The sequence below is a fragment of the Zonotrichia albicollis genome, chromosome 12 (genome assembly GCF_047830755.1).
Source record: "Zonotrichia albicollis isolate bZonAlb1 chromosome 12, bZonAlb1.hap1, whole genome shotgun sequence".
Lineage (NCBI taxonomy): Eukaryota > Metazoa > Chordata > Aves > Passeriformes > Passerellidae > Zonotrichia > Zonotrichia albicollis.
Window position 1 is genome coordinate 1,343,185 of NC_133830.1, and position 17,104 is coordinate 1,360,288.

The window sequence follows — 17,104 nt, forward strand, 5'->3', positions numbered from 1 at the left end:
AGGAGAGCGCAGTGAGGGCAGGCGGAGGGGCCAGCCCAGCCCACGTACCTCTGCTGCCAGGTAGTGCCCCGTGGCCAGGTGCTTGAACCTGAAGAGGCTGTTCCAGTAGCCAGCTCCGCCCCGGCAGGGATCGTGCTGCACCACCTGGGGGACAGGAACACACCTGGAGTCAGCACAGAGCCTGTGGGATCTCAGCACCTCAGGACTGAGGTGTCACCGAGACCACCCTTGGGGGGCTCGGGAGTCCTGGAATGTTCCAGAAGTGTCTGGTGGCTGGACTTTGATCCTACACAGGAGATGACACCTGTATGAGGACAGGAGGGTTTCACCGGGGTGAATGGTGAAGGGATCAGTTAATTAGAGGGTGAGACACAGGGTTTAGGATTTCTGTACAGGGGGGTTTAGAGAAGTAAGATGGAGGAATTGGGGCGTGTCCTGTCCTCCTTCTTCTTCTCCTCCATCTTCTGTGGTGATGGTGGCACTTTGGGATTGGTCATTACTAAAAGTGCACTGGGCAATAAGGGTGAAAGGTATTGGGGAAAAATGATAAATATTGTACACGTAACTTTGGGTATAAAGATAGGTGACTGTCCGGAGGGCAGCACAGTGTGCTCATGGCTGGCTGCTGAGCAGAGCTCTGTCGGGCCGAGAGAAAATCTTTTAGATAAACAATTAATAAACACAGAGACCGAGAAAAGAACTGAAGCCTCTTCTCGTCCTTTGAAACGCGGCTGCCCCAAGGCCACCCCGGGCCTTTCCAGGCCATCCAAACAGCCGAAAACCAGACAAGAGCCCCCATCCCTGCAGGGCCTGCCTCATGGCACGTGCAGGGGAGGGCAAGCACAACCAGGGCTGAGAAATGACAAAAACGCATCATCTGTCACCAGGACTGTGCAGGCAATGCTCTGAGCTGGAAAAGTTCCCCTCAGTTTGTGGATGAATTAAGGAAGGGGCTCTCTATGTGCATGTGCTGCCAGGTCTTGAAACAAACCCCTACAGAAAGCAACAAATCCATTACCCTATGGCTGTAACTAAATTTTTGGCTGCTTAAAGTGGATGAGGGAAGACACCTGGAAATATTTCAAATGCAACAATGCTGTACAAAAGAATTAATATTTATATTTACTGACAATGTGGGGCAAGGAGTGCCTCCAACAGTGTAACCCCATATTGGCTTGCTCTGGGGGTTAGGGTTAACCTGATTCCTAAATAAAACTCATCACAGCTGATCTGTTCCTTTCAGGAAAGAACTTTCTCACCTGTCCAGGTAACTGCACACACATGGGGAGTTACCATGGACTGATAACATGCCAAAGTCATGCTAATTACAGGCAGACTTTCATTTGAAATACAGGAGAAGCTGAATGTCACAGCAGCTATTCTGGAAAAGGAATATAAAATAAACACCTATCTGTCATTACAATTTATTTTTTGATTCTTATATGCACTTCATAATTGAATCAGATTTAAAATCATAAACCAATGCTAATAATACCAACGGACTGAGGCTATTTTCAGAAGGCAGTGATGGCCAAGGTGTTAGTCACTCTGTTTAAAAGCCAAGTGAATGTAAAAAGCCAGCTCAGACAGGCTAGCAAGGGGCTGCAGCCTCCCATCAGATGAGGCTATACATAATCACATTATTCCACACCAAAAATAGAGCCTTCAGTACACCCAGCAGGACACTGGAAATTATAGGCTGTTGTTAAACTTCAGTGACTGGTAAGAAAATGACTTCATTGATGTTTCTCTGTGCCCTTTTCCTGAACTGTAAAGCACCTGAACGAGAGCTCTGTGCTGCACCATCAGAGAGCAGAGCTCCACTCTGACTGTGCACAGAAAGCAAGCGAAGGAATTCTAATTTCAACTGCTAACACCAGGAAAATTTCACCTAAAGCGAGAAATGCAGAGTGCTTTAAACAGAAGGAGGAATCGTTCCCAGCAAGGCAGCCCCAGGTTGGGTGCAGCGCTCACCTCCACCTCCCACAGGGCTTTGGAGCTGGTGGCAGACGTGGCCGACTGCCTGCCCGTGGTCCTGAGGAACACGTGCTGCTTCTTCCTGTGCTCGTCACACGTCAGGAACTTCTCCTGCTCGGCGTGGAACAGCCTCACCACGTCCCCCTGCCAAAGAGCAGCCTCAGCAGGGGCAGCGCCCAGCAGGGCCCCGGCTGCAGCCAGGCACAGCCCTGCCTCTCACCCCTTTGAGGATGTCGTCCTTGTTGTCGCTCCATTTCATGAAGAGCACGATTTTCCAGCTGGTGTTGCAGTTCACTGAGTTCACCTGGAAGGAGGAGGAGACCCTCAGTCCCACTGTGCTGTGCCTGCACAAGGTGCTGCACATGAGCCATCGTCTGATTTTTTTAGACAATTTTCACCAGAACGCTGCAGGCCTGGCTGCATTGCTCTGGAGAAGCAAAGTCTTTTCTGTATCTGCTCCAGAACAGAGCTGACTGGCTTGGAAGCCACTTGTTACACATCTGTGCCGGTAGATTTAATTTTCTTCACAGTGACTAGTATGGGGCACATCACTGTGCCACAACTCCTGATTTTGAGGGAACAACTTGTTTTTAGCCAGTCATGCAAAAGAGATCAAACCCAAACCTCTGCCAGCCCCCAAGAGAAAGCAGAGCTCCAAAACGCTTCTTTTATGTCACTGATTACCAGGATAACCACTCCTAATAAGCAGTGCCATGGGTACCAACCAGCTTGCTGAATTCCAAACCACATAGAAAGAGCTAAGCTGAAGCACAGAGAGGTTTTACAGCTGCTCCAGCTGTGCCAGAGTCCCCTTACCTCATTGCACCCTGGATTATCCACAAGCTGATGGCTACTGGCATGGAGAGGCTGGCCAGCATTGACAGGATTCAGGACTACTTTGTCTCCAATGACAACCTGTAGAGAAGTGCAGCATCAGACAAATTTGCACCCTGAGAAAGCTCTTTTTCTACCTTTTTTTTTTTTTAATGGGAGCCATGGGAAGAAATCACCTTTTTGCAGTCTGGAGGGATGGCAGTCTGAGTGTTCCACCAGGATTCTCTCTGGTTCAGAATTTAGCTCACCAAACTCAGTGACCGAGGCAAAACCCCCCATGCTAAAGGACTCAGAGCCTTGCAGAAGAAGCAGACTGAGCTCTGGTACAGATGGGGCTACAGGATAAATGATGGCTGATGGATAAATTCACTATGTTACTTGCCAAATATACCTGGCCTGAACCCCAGAGCACACTGAAGTTTATCACCTCCTGGTTTTAGGAAGATTCCATACCCAAGTGACTCAGATGTTGCAAAAGAGGGGATTAAAATGGCAATGCATTTAAAAATTTCCCATGAGCAGGAGCATTTCACTTCCTTATTACCTCACTCCTCACATCCAGAGTGATGACGAATTTTGATTCCAAGCTGACAACACCAAAAACCAAGATGCTAATTATTCCTTCCAAACCTCCTGAAGGAGCTCAACACTTCCTACCATTTTGAATTGAGCAGGAATTGTGCAAGGCCAGCCTAATTAGGTCCCTTATTCCCTCCAATGTTAGATCATGCCACGTTTCCAAAATACAAGTTACCATAGCAATTTTCCTCCCCCTCATGACAGCATAGCAAAAAGGTTGTTCCTGCATCACCATCGCACCCTGGGAGATGTGTGCATTGCATTAATTGCAAGGCAGGCCTCCCAAGTGCAGGCTGAGCCCCAGGGATGTGTGAGCAGCCTGCTCCCAGCACTTACACTGTCCCCGATGGAGCGCAGCTTGTAGAAGGGCTGGATGTAGAACCAGGAGCCTTCATTTCCAGCTTCATCCAAGGTCACCCTCATTGCATTCTTCTCTAGCAGAGCTGGAAGCCTCTTATTTACTGTTAAGTATTTGTTACTTTTTAAGTGAAGCAGCTAGAATAAGAATCAGAGTTCAGTTCTAAGAATGCTCCTGTTCCTCCCCTCAATAACCCGAGCGTGCATGAGACAACTGCAGTGCTACACAGGGAACAAACTGAAATCTGGGCAGACACTGATGGACCAGGCACAGCTCCACTCACACACAGCACAAAACACCTCAGGTAATCCAGCTGTCCCCTGCCCAGCTAGGATAAACATATGGAGATGCCCTCATCACTTTGAAACAACCCATTGAAAAATACCCAGGACCAAGACTTGTGAAATGCTGGGGACTAAGTGGCTCTTCCTGCTAAGAGACAAAGCTGCTCTTCTCTTGGCTTGCTTGGTCTCATCTAACAACAAAATGTAACTATTCCTATTGATTTTCTTTCTCTGTGTCAGTTTATTATTTCTATTTCTATTGATTTTCCTCCTCTGTGTCAGCTCATGATTTAAGTGTCAACATTTCACTGTGAGAGGATATTTGGTGTTGTACATGTGCCACCTCCCAACAAGTCTAATGAGGGCTCTAACAAGGATTTCTGAAGAAAACAATCAATGGTGACCTCAAAACCAAGCACAAATAACCCATAATAAAACACTGATAAAACACAGATGTAACACCCAGGATCCCACTTCAGAGCACAGTGAAACCTGGCAAAACTACAGGCTCTTGATCATCAATTCCAGCAATCTGAAGTCCACTGAGCAGGGAATTTTCAACTAAATCCTCTCCAGCTTGCACAGATGTTCACAGCCTACCTGGATGACATTCCCATACTGGATGACTGTTCCCAGCAGTTTTCTGTTTTCAGTTTCGTTCTGTTTCTTTTCCAAATCTGCTGCATGCTGAAATTAAAGGAGAACGGTTCAATTGCTGAGTGTTTTAGAAAAGGGGGTTTTACAAAACTCCCTTTTCTTCAAGATTATTTCAAAGGACTGGAAAAACAGCAAGCATCTGAAAGAGCCTAATTTCCTCTTTTTCCAGCTTCCAACAGTGTAATTTCCAATTCCCTTTTTCAACTGTTTGGGGAGATAGACACACATCATTTAAGTAACCTGTAATTTGGGTACAATTGGACAAAATTCTGGAATAAAACATGAGCTGAAAAGCTCAGACAAGACAGAAGGCAGATACCTAGGGAGGGGAAGGTGAAAAAGGGAGGGGTAACAACTCCAGCCAGGAATTCTATTTTCCCTTCTACTGACTTGTACACAAACAGAATGAAAGAACCCCAATGCTGATTCTTTATTTCCCTTTGCCAACACAGGCTCCAGCTGCCCTCCAGGCTGAGTTTCTCTGGAGACTCCAGTGCCCCTCCCTTGCTGAATTATTATAAGGACACAAAGCCCTAATTAATAATTTACAATGAGCCTCTTGCCATTGCTGCTTTAAAAGTGAGCTATTTGGCCCAAGCTGCTTTTAAACAATTTCATTTGGTAAAGAACTTCTTCACTTCACAGGAAAGATGATGTTTTGAATTAAAAACATAAATCTGTATTTGTTTAACTGCTATCTGAAGGTGGAGAGCAATTGAAAATTGGACTTTTTAGGAGGCTGAGCACCAAGGATTATGGTTTTGTTCTCAGGTCTCATGGACTGTGGTGGGTCCAGGTTTCTCTTGGAGAAGAAAAGTGCCCACAGCTGAGGTGAAGTACCAGGACAAAAAGCAGATGTTTGCACACTGTTAGAGAATTCAACCAGCTGCAGCTCATTCAAAAAGTGCTGCTTACAGAGGCTGTGCTAGGTATGAAAACTGGATTCTTGCTCCAGGAGAACCTGAGATACAGCTGCTCTTTCAAATCCAACATTTTATTCAGTTGTGCAATGCAACACTATTTTATCTATATTACTAAAATACAACTTTTTTGCTTGCTTTGCAAGTATTCTGTCAAAAGGTTTCTTCAAGACACCAGAGCCCTCCCAAACAAGAGCGACCACAGCCAGGACTGCCCTGCCACACTGGGTGCCACACTCATTATTAATACAAAACCCAATTTTTCTTTGTGAAAGCACAATTAGGACTCAGGATGTACTCCAAAAGCACTCCCCAGACCTGACAGTCACTCCAGGAAAAGCACTTTTGTGGCCACTAGATGTCAGCTCCTCAAGCAGCTCAGATGCTGCGACCACAGAGAGAGACAAGTGTCCCAGATTTGAAATCCCTTAAATGGCATTAACTTAAAATAACCTGACCTCAGCATGGAGCGCTCTATGGCAGACAATAAATTCCACCAGCAGACAAACAGAAGCCAAAAAAGGCAAGTGGTGATGATGATGAACACATCTTGCATCATCAGCTGCGTTGGAAATGCAATGTTCTGCTAAAGAAATCTCATCCTGGGCAGAGCTCACAGCTGTGAGCACAGGGGTTCAGAGCTCTCCATGGGCCAGCAAGTGACAAAGGTGGCACATGGACACACAGGACTGGCAGGAGGAAGTTCTGATATAGAAATGTCCACGGGACACAGTTATTTTCAAGCCCCAGACCTGATCCAGCCCATCCGAGTTCACATCCAAGCGATGCAGGTTGAATAAACCCCAATAAAACTGTAAGGCACTCAAACCCTTCCTCCAAATCAAGCAGGTCTTGGTGGGACATTGCTGTGCAAGCATTACTGGGCTCAGGCTAATCCTGGAAAAATCCCATCCTGGAAAAATCCCATCCTGGAAAAACCTCATGCTGCATTTCCAGGACCCTGGCACAAAAGGGTCAAGTGTCAGATGAGCAGGGACAGGTCCCCACACACCCACTCTGGGATGTACTCAGGGAAAGAGAGAACTCCAATGAGAATGCAATCCATGGCAATGCCAAAGCCTTTTCCTTTACATGTTGCAGTATTTAGATTCTAATTTCTGTGAAAACCCATGAACTCTCCCTTTTCCTGATGCACCCAGCAGCCAAGCCCAGAACCCCCCCTCACCCTAAACCTGCTGCCACAGCCCCCTTCCCTTATCAACATGAGAAGCACGGCCCAGGTGAGTGAGCTTTGTGCTACCAAAATAGCTTTGTCCCTGCCAAGCTGATACTTGTGGATTATAAATACATTTCTTGAAGCAGAAGGAGTCCACCAGTGGGTCTTTGTGAAGTGCAGAGCGAGGCAGCCATATGGCAATCAGCAAGTGACACTCTCCTACGGGGCCATTTCGTATTCCAGGCTACAATGAGCTTAATATAGGCTCAAAGAACCTAAAAATATTCAGAATTGTAATTTTGACATGAAGTACTCCAGCTATGTAATTTTAACATAAACACTGAGTTTATTTAACTCTAAAGTCAACAGATGGTATTTAAGTTAAGTTGGCTTTTTTTTATATAGGAGCTCTAAAAACAGCAATCAACTGCCTTACTGAGTTTTCAGCTGGTGAATGTCAACATTTTACCCAGAAAATATTAAATACTGCAAGCTAATAAGGAAGGAGAGGCTGCCTGGCCTTATAATTACTCATAATTACCCATCAACCTTCCCATATATCAACAGCAGCAACGTTTGTTTGAGCAGTCCCAATAGATTGATCAGCCCATCAGCTCCTGGTTTCCCATGCTGGGATGCAGGGCCTGAGAATCCTCTGAGCAATTGCTTCAAGGGTCCCTTTTTCGTGCCTTTAACACCCAAAATGCTCCCCTGGAGCACCATTAACTCTACCTCAGGTTAAAGACAAGAGCTCCCAGGGCTACTCCAGTATCATGGGCACAGCACTGGGGGACACAGACCTTGAGCAGGAACAGGACAGGGCTCTGTCCACTCTCTGTGACTCAGACAGAACCCAGGGAACAGCTGGAGCTGTGCCAGGGTGGGTTTGGTTGGATTTCAGGGAAAGGTTCATCCCCAGAGAGTGCTGGGCACAGCCCTGAGGCAGCCACAGCACTGGACAGCACTCCTGGGGACAGGGTGGGATTGCTGGGGTGTCTGTGCAGGGCCAGGAGCTGGGATGATCCCTGTGGGTCCCTCCCAACTCAGGATATTCTGTGATTGTGCCATAAATCAGAGGATTGAAGACTTGGACTGAGCATCTCCAAAGGAATCTCGCATGCTGATTTATTTCTACATACACTCAGTGTCTCCTCCATAACTGTGCCTGGCTGGAAATGTTTGTCTGGAGCAGGCTGGGTGTGAGGAGGGCCCTGCAGAGGGATACTCACGTGCAGTTTGTTGAGCAGCACAGCATCCGTGGTGCTGTTGGCCCCGGGCTTTGCTGCCTTCCAGAACTGCTTCTGCGCCGAGTAGCGGTTCATGGGACACAGCTTGAACAGGCAATCTGGAGAAACAGGCAACAAACACAGCTTCAGCCTCTCATCATCATCTGCATTCCTGCTGCTAATGCTCTCCAGCTATTCCAGCGGCAAGGAAAGCTTTATAAACAAATTCCAAAAAGCTCCTGATCAGACGAATGCTTTTCTGAGCAACAGGAATGTCGCTCCGTGCACGATAAAAACTAACTGCTGCTGCCAACATCTGATGCAAGAGCAGAAAATTTATAACTTGTCCCAGTCAAAAACGGTACCAGACTAAAATGGGAACACGTTCCAGTGCTTTCCCAGGCAAGCAGACTTGGTTTCTGCACTTTCAGCTTGGAGTTTTTGTACTTCAGCAGGTAAACTCTGCCAGGCTGCGGGCTTTTTGCTTTGGATTTTTTCCCTGCTGTTGTCAGTTTAGTTCTTAAATAAAATCCTCTCTATTGATAGGGAAAAGTGGGCAAAAAAATAGGAGAAAGTCCTCACCTAATGAAGTGGTAGCAGCATAAAATACCTTCAAACAACAGCCTGCACAAGCACAGGCATTCAAGGCATGGCTTGAGGTAACATCAAACCCCTCAGGGTGTCAGGTTCTATACCCAGTGCAGCAACACAGTTTATTTAACATTCTGCCTGGCTAAAGCCAGGAATCACAGCTCATTAGTCTTATTAAAAATACATTTCTGTATCAGAGATGCTAACTTATCAGTAATAAACCCACATGAGCTGCAGTGACTGTTTTTCCTCCTGTCGTCGCCAAGCAACGGAACACGCAAAAAAATAAATTCAGCTATTCAAAGGCAGCGCCTAAAGTAGCAGCTCAGAAGTTCAAACAAAGTGCCAGAAGAGCCAGGAGGCTGTTCCCAGTCTCTCTGGCAGCAGAGTGGATGTCAGGCTCCAGGCTCCTCGTTCACACACCCTTTGTCCAGGTTCCTGGTGCATCCCCATGGACCAGCACCACAATTTGGGGAGCAGCAAGGTGAGGAGAAACCCACCTGGGGTTATCCTGTGTGCCTGAAAAGCAGAGCTGCTTATTCATGGGTATTCTGGATGAACATCAAGCAGAAAGGGAGACACCCCATGCTGGAGACAGGTCATGGCAGCTCTGCCACAGGCTGGAGTTGCTGAAGGGGCTCACACAGACCTTGGTAATTGGACCAAGCCCTCTGGATGCTGTTTGAGATGGACACTGTCACTCTTCTCATGCCTTTCCTCCAATCCATCCCCAGAGCCCACCAGGCAACACCAAACACTTTTCACAGAAGGGCAAAGAACCCCAGAATGGTTTGGGTTGGAAGGACCTTAAAGATGATCCCATTCCACCCAGGACCCCAAAACCAGATCCAGCAGGAGTTGGGCAGGGTGCTGGGGCCCTCTGACAGTGACCCTGGGGAAGGACAGAGCTCAGGGCACTGAGCTGCATCTCTGCACAAACACTCAGCTCCACTTATCCCCACTGCCAGCCTGGGGCTGCTGGAGCACCAGGAAAAGTGCAAACCACACCTCTCAGGTTTGCTCCTCACCCTTTTCTCCATTTCCACCAGGATGATTCACACAGATTGACAGCACAGCAGAGATTCAAAAAGCCACTGCGGGCTGGCACTTGGAGCTAAGGCTCTGCATTGTAAGCAACACACCAGTTATAAAATTTTCTATTTTTGCTTAAACCATCAGTTCACACAATGACAGCAATTAACACACAGAACTGCAGAGAAGAATTAATTGTATGCTAGATTTAGTCACAGTGCACTTCTTTCCATCCTTTATTCAGTCAAGAAAGTTGTCAAGTTAAGCTAAAGTTCCAAACTGTTAACTGCAAGTAACCCCTCTCCTGCCTGAAGCACCCAGAGAGGGCTACAAGAGTTTGACCTTGTCCAGTGCAAGAAGGGAAGGCATAACATGTTTTCCTTTGGTTTTCTCCCTAGTAACAAAGCTACAGATCTAAAACAAACAATGAAAAGCACCCAATAGATTTATTCTCTAGTATTTATTCTATGAAATCTATTTCTGAAGTGGCTGAGAAGTTCAACTTTGCCTTATTCACCTTCATATGGCCACCAAATGTATTTCGCCACAGGTCAAACTACATGAACTCTCTGGCCAGAAGAGTTTTAGCTCTGCAGACCCCTCTGCCTGGGATGTTTACAAAGTCAAGGATGTGCTGGCTGAGCACCATCGTGGTCATTGATCTGTAACCCACAGTCCTGATGACTCTGCAAGATAAACCCGTGCTTGTCAGACACCATCCTTATGGAATTTAGGTCTAGTTCTACAACAAGAACCAAAAATTCAAAGCCAAAAATTAAAAGTGAAGCCAAAGGAGCCCAAAGCATGAGCTCCCTGCTCCGCTCAGTGATTCAAGCAGCTTTAGCCACATAGGAAAGGTGATAAATAAAGCAATTACTGCACAGTAACGACATCTTTTTATAGCCTGTTTGTTGCATATTAACCAGGAAGGAATGCATTTTCCTTTCAGATCTTCATGATACACAGTGAAAAATGGCAGAATTGCACAATGAGGTAGTATAAAAATAAAATACTACGTCACTGTTGATGAAGTGATGATACATCAAGCCTGAGCACCCAACAAAGGCCCTGCAGGAAAAAGGGATTGCATAATCCTACACTACCCCTTCAGGATGAGGAATGCTCCATGGGCACACATGAAATGTGCATTTTAGTTCTTCCCAGCTAAATGCTGCTCCTCCCTCGGCGACCGCTCTGCACGGAACACAGCGGGGCTGCACCACGTGAGGGATGAGCGCTCTCACTGGTGGGACACCAACAGCCCACGTGGGCCTCTGCCACCTGCAGCTCCCGAAATATCACAGCAGGGATTGGCTACCCTCTGCGTGCACCGGCAGCACAGAGGAGTTGGCAAAGCAAGGATCCTGGGAAGGGTAGAAACCCCCGTGTTCCCAAGTATTTTGGGGTTCAAGGCAGAGGGAAACTTGCCAGCAACGTTATTCCAACTGCCATTCTTTCTATCCCATGCTTTTCATTTGCTCTTCTATCTTCTCTCTCTTCTTGACTAGACTGTGCTCCTTCCCATCCCAGCAGATTGCAAACTTCCAACCCTTCTCTCCAGTCCAACCCCAACCAACCACATCTCAAATGCCCAACTTTTGCTCTCAAATCACAAAGGAAAACTCAACAAAGACAGCTTTTTCTTACCATGAATTCCACCACATGCGATTTTAAGTCACATTTAGGTAGTGCATTAATAACATTATCTGAAAATATAATGAAAGACTTCTCCAAAATGGCAAATACCAAGGTTAGAGAGGCTGAAATGATAGGAGAAGGGAGTTGAGTATTTCAGAGCCCACTCATTCACTCAGAGCACACCCATTCCAGAAAGATCTGGAAGCAGTTCCAGCTCCAGCCAGGCTGGTTGTGCAATCCACCACTCATCATTTTTTCCAAATCTCCATTGCCTATTTTAAGCACTTAGGAGAAGGCCCTCACCAACTTTTCTGCAGTTGGAGAGAGCAGGAATCGAATACTTTGCTGGCAACAAAAAAGGTGTGTCGTTATTTCGGGTTTTAAACCCAGACTCTCCAAAATGCCAACTGCAGAAAGGTAAGAACCAAGAGAAATTACTCCCCCTCACAAAAACCATACTTTAGGGTGCTTTCAAATGAGGGAAATCTTATAAAGATGAAGATCTTTAAGTAAGTCACTTACAAATCCACTGAATATTTAACACCAACACAGCTGTTTCTTCATTACTTGGAAAAACCAAACTCATTTTTGCACAGCGAAACTAAAATTAAAAGAAAACCAGCAATTCCCTGCTGAAATTTAGCATTTTCTCTTCAGACTTTTCTATACTTAGATACCTGATATTTTCCCTAGGCCAAAGCCTGCTCACAGGAGAGAACAAACACGCTGATAGTATCTTTTCTTTTTACTTTAAATATGAAAGAATACCAGCAATGAAGAAGTAACGTAGCTGGCAATGACGGACATACTGTAAACAGAAGTTGTTGACTTTGTATTTATGAAATTGCACAGCTTTAATACACTCACAGGGATGGTAATGCTCCACAAGATGAGTTTATTTAAAGACAAAATGAAGACCTCTCTTGTGCTCAAATGCAGTATTTTCACACAGGAGATTGGAGAATAACACAAAATGCATATATTCAGCTACAGACAAGTTTCACCTTTTCAGAAACCCTTGGATTACTCCATCTTCTATTTTATACTTGTTCCCTCTGAGATTTGAAATTAATAGATGACAGCCTAAGAGGCTCAAAGAATATAGAACAAAAGCAGCTACAGAAATGTGTTGATTATTAATCATTCCTGCATTTCCATGAGGAGGGAGAAAAAAGAACCTGATCCTACTGCAATGACTCCCTTTGTGATGAGAAGACATCCTTTCATTCTCAGTTCTAGGGATGAAGCTTTGCTGGGAGCAAAGCTTGGATCAGAGCAGGGTTTTGAGGTCCCAAAGGAGCTCCAGCCACCCACAGCTCCACCCCAGCAAGAAACCAAACCTGGGCCCTGCACATGCAGCCTGGGGGAAGAGCTCCTCTGAATTCCCACCTCATGCTGCCAACAGTTCTGCCATCCCACAGGAGGGGACACTGAACACAAGTGAGCAGGGCTGGTATGGAACAGGGAAATCTGGGGCTGCCCCTGGATCCGTGGAAATGCCCAAGGCCAGGCTGGATGGGACTCTGAGCACCCTGGGATGGTGGAAGGTGTCCCTGCCATGGTCCTTCCAACCCAACCCAACCCATTCAGGGATTCCATGGCAGGCCCAAAGACCCCACAGCAATCCCCTCCCTCTGCAAAGAGCCCCATCACTCAGGATTCAAACCCTGAGCTAATTACATGACAGAATTTATTAGTGCTTTCTGCTGCGGTGACGTCTGTTACCTCCCTGCTTTGTGCTGCTGCATCTTGTGTTTCAAGGGCTTTCAACACTTTGCTTTTTAAAGCAGAATAAAGGGGGGAAAATCACCCTTGCAACCAACATTTAAGTTGAGAGCGTGCACGATTTGTGATCTAAATATATTTTAATTTCTATGTTAAAATAACCACCCTCAACTCCTATCTGCAAGACACGAGGGTAACCACCCTCTTGTATTATATTCATTTATGCAAAGCTCTACCAGTGGGAATTGCTGCTTCATTTGTTCAAGCTGTAACAACACAGGAAATAATGTAATTGTTATTAACTTGGAGCTGAGGTATCAAAGCAAAAGGCGAAGACTGAGCAGAGATTTCAGAGAGAGAAAAATGATCCACCTGAGAGCTGGACTCTGAATATCAATGTCTGCTAAAGCTGACCTGAGAAATGCACCTTTAAGTAAACACCTTGTGTTCCAGAGTTCAGAACACACCAGTGTTTGTTTTATTTCTACACGTAACCTCTTTGGTCTCCTTCAAAAAGAAAACTGCTACTCGAAAAGAGAGAAATATTTAGACACTGGATATACAGGCAGTTCCAAAAGGAAACATTTGCAGGAAAGACCAGATGCTTTTTTCTATCTCTGGTACTGAGGGAAGATGCTGGGTGAAAACACAGAGCCAGAAGGGAGAGCAGCACAAGCAGAAAGGAAAAAACCCAAAACCCCACTGATTTAACTACACTATATTCCATCTGACATCCACTCAGGGTAAAAAAGCAAGAAAACCATTCCTCTCCTGGCCATCACAATGCATAACGTGTCCCTGCATGGGCAACACTGGTTGCAAGAGATCTGAGATGGCAAAACAGCAAATTCCCTCAGAGAAAGCAGCTAAGGACACAGTGAGAAGCATTAAGGTACAGCCCCATTTATGGGCACAATGGGTAACTTCAACCAGGAGAAGCTACTTTAGAATAATCTCTTTATAAATCATCAAAGCACCTTGATGGTGGCTAATAACAGAACCAAGTCAGGAAAAAAAATCTTTCCATGTTGAGGAGAGGGGAAAAGAGACAAAAAAAACCCTCAAGTGAGGGGTTCAGAGCTGCACACATTAATGAGAGCTAACCAGGATCCCAAGGAAGCTGCTGGTCCCACTGAGGGTTTCTGTCTTACCTCAGCTCCACCTCTGGTCCAGCATGAAAAGAAACCCTGAACAAGAGATCACCCGGACAAATTGAAATCCCTTTCTCTCCCTCACAAGCACTAAAAAATCAATTTTTACACACAAAGAGAAGGATTTGTACTTTATATGAAGGGAATTCAGCAAACTAATGTCATAGGAGTTGCAGAAGCCACATTGTTGTGGCTCCAGCCTTTGTCCCAGCCTGAGAGCTGGATCCTTGGCCCAGGAAGCCATTCCCAATCTCCATTTCAATAGTTCCCATGACAAATCTCCCTGTGAGACACCAACACAATTCTCAGGACAGGAACCCTGTGACATCCCCTCCTCAACATCGTTGGGTCTTTTCAGTCTACATCTCACCCTGGCAGTAAGCCAAAGCATATTTATTTTCTGGCTGAATTTCATTTCATTTTGGCTGCTCACCCCTTGGATTTCACTCTCACATTTGCTTCTTCACTTGCTGCTGCTTTTCCGGATGAAAGTTCCTGCTGAAAACAGGGCAGGAAGTGGGGGCAGGAGGCAGGGAAAGCTTGGACAGCCCGAGCACAGGAAGAACAAGGAAGATCAAATTTCAAACCCCCTCTGGAAGCGTCAGTGTTGACCAGCATGGAAAGAATACTGTTCTGCTATTAGACAGAGCTGACTGAACAGCATAATAAAAGTCACTTCTATTTAAAAACATTTCGTGTGTGTTTCTCAAGGAATGAACCGCCACAGCATCACGCAAGAGAGAAGGCAAATTTTTCAGCTGTTCAATAAAGCAACTCCATTTTCAGCTCTTAAATGGATTTGGCTTAAAGAAAAACTGCATTGCCAAAAAAGTATGTATAGAGATTAAATAAATATTTGATAATATTATTGAGGTCTTGCTTGGAAGAATGGAAGAAATAATAAAATTGAATTTAGTGCTTCAGTTTTTCTTCAGCTAATGAAGCGCTTGGGATCCTTTGCCTGAATTGCTTTATTTGTTTCTTTCCTTCTGCACCCTCCTGAACTGCCAGCCCACTGCCTCCTGCAGAATTCCAAATGCAGGTGCACAGGGCTGGGGGCCCCTGGAGAGATTCCTCAGCTCATCCCTCCCTGCCAAGGACAGAACCAGCTCCACTCCTGGCATAACACCCGAAGGGATCCCTTCCAGCACTCCACTATTTCTGTATCTAAACCATTCATTTTTACAGATTCCTGCCTTGATTTGCTTCCCTCTCCACACGGACACAGCAGAAGAGAAGTTCTCCCTCTCCACAGCTACTGAGATGCAAGATTGGTCAGGGGCCTTCCTGCCCATTTCCCTCCTGGATTTTCTCTCATACCTTTCTGGAAGTACAAGAAGCTTCACTTGAGGCTCTGCCAGAAAGAAAAACTGGAAAAAATAATTACTGGTTTTTAGCAATGCTCCTTTTTCAGTATTTTCCAAGGCAGCAACTGCACTTTTTGTCACAGCACAGCACTGACTCTTTTCTAACCACAGTTCCCACACCATGGATCCTTCCCTATCGCACTGCCACGTGCCCACCCTCCTCCTCTCTGGATGAGCCAACTGAGAGCAGTCTTAGACAGATTCTGAGCGAATTCCCAAGCTGATGTCTCCTCTGCAGAGCTCACAGAGCACAGCCAGCTGTGACCAACACTGTGGGCAGACATGGGCAGCACCCAGGAGCTTCGAGCTGCCAGAGATGCTCAGCCTTCCAGAAACTGGCTTAATAACGCAAAGATAAATGCAAAAAACCCAGGCCTGCCTTAACTCTGGGAAACAACACCCTGGAGCTGAGCAGAGCAGAGTCCTCCTGCCCAGCTGTGCTGCAAACCCAGCACAACACCCCTGCCCACATCTGCTCCGAGTCTGCAAGTCTGATTCTTGCTTTCTGTTGCTGGGCTTGAGTCTTCCACCTCCTGAAGGCCTCTCCCTCGTCTCCACTTTAAACAGTCCCCATCCTCTCTGGCAGGGGCCCAGAGATGCTCTGCTGAGCCCCAGCAAGTGATGCAGCTCAGTCTGTCCAAGCTTGCTCGGCACTGGGCGCCGCTTCCCCTCCCAGGAACACAGCACGGAAAATGCCAACAAATCATACAGCTAATTAAAACCTGGCCTCCAGAACGCAATCCCAGCGCTGAAGGATGCACTCTGGAAGTCATTTTAATAAGCAGGTTATGCTGACAAGGTGTATATACCCTGTAAACACAAGTGCTGCCATATATTGCCTGTGCAGCAGCAAAGCAGAGAGTAAAACAGCCAAGCACTTCTGAAAAGCACAATATTCCAGTCTGACAGCACTTAGGAGTTAAGCTGTGCCAGCAGCGCTGCTGAAACACAATCCACGGCTTTAGAGATCAAAAATGAAAGTGGAAAATAGTCCCCAAAGCAGTAAAAGAGCCCCTTGCAGGCCGAGCTGGGAGCTGTGCGTTACCAAATAAGGGCAGCGAGCGGCGGGAGCCAAGGCAGCGGAGCCGCGCTGGATGCGCAGCTGAGCGCAGGCAGGGTGGGATGGGAGGCAGCCCCGCCGGGCCGCACTGCAGACGGGGACTGTAAATGTCCCTGGGCCTGGGCGGGAGCTCGGCCTGCCAGGATGGGCCTGCAGGCAGCACCCCCCTGGCAGCACGGCCTGGGCTCTGTGGGGCTGCCACTGCAAACACCAACCCCAGAGGCTGTGAGAGAACCCACGGGGCACCTGCCTTCTCCTGAAGCACCTGAGAGACACAGAACCACCAGGCTGGAGGAGAACTTCAAGATCATCGAGTCCAACCCAGCCCCAGCACTTCAACTCAACCCTGGCACCCAGCGCCATATCCAGGCGTTGTAAAACACACCCAGGGATGGGGACTGCACCACCTCCTCAGTCCCAGAATTCACAGAATCACCAGGCTGGAAGAGAGCTTCAAGATCATTGAGTCCAACCCAGCCCAAACAGCTCAACTAAACCCTGGCACCCAGTGCCATACCCAGGCTTTGT

At 46.7% G+C, this 17,104-nt stretch overlaps 1 protein-coding gene across 9 annotated transcripts in view; it reads right to left on the bottom strand.

Annotated features, from left to right (window-relative positions):
* The window catches only part of ITPR1 (inositol 1,4,5-trisphosphate receptor type 1), a 157,893-nt gene that overhangs the window by 103,791 nt on the left and 36,998 nt on the right, over positions 1 to 17,104 (bottom strand). For all 9 annotated transcript variants that reach the window (XM_074550302.1, XM_074550301.1, XM_074550298.1 and 6 more), the window contains exons 4-10: positions 8,016 to 8,131; positions 4,633 to 4,719; positions 3,727 to 3,885; positions 2,794 to 2,892; positions 2,198 to 2,281; positions 1,975 to 2,121; positions 49 to 144 (exon numbers count right to left, since the gene is read on the bottom strand). In XM_074550302.1, coding sequence (XP_074406403.1) covers positions 49 to 144; positions 1,975 to 2,121; positions 2,198 to 2,281; positions 2,794 to 2,892; positions 3,727 to 3,885; positions 4,633 to 4,719; positions 8,016 to 8,131 — 788 coding nt within the window. The remainder of the gene's footprint in view (positions 1 to 48; positions 145 to 1,974; positions 2,122 to 2,197; positions 2,282 to 2,793; positions 2,893 to 3,726; positions 3,886 to 4,632; positions 4,720 to 8,015; positions 8,132 to 17,104) is intronic.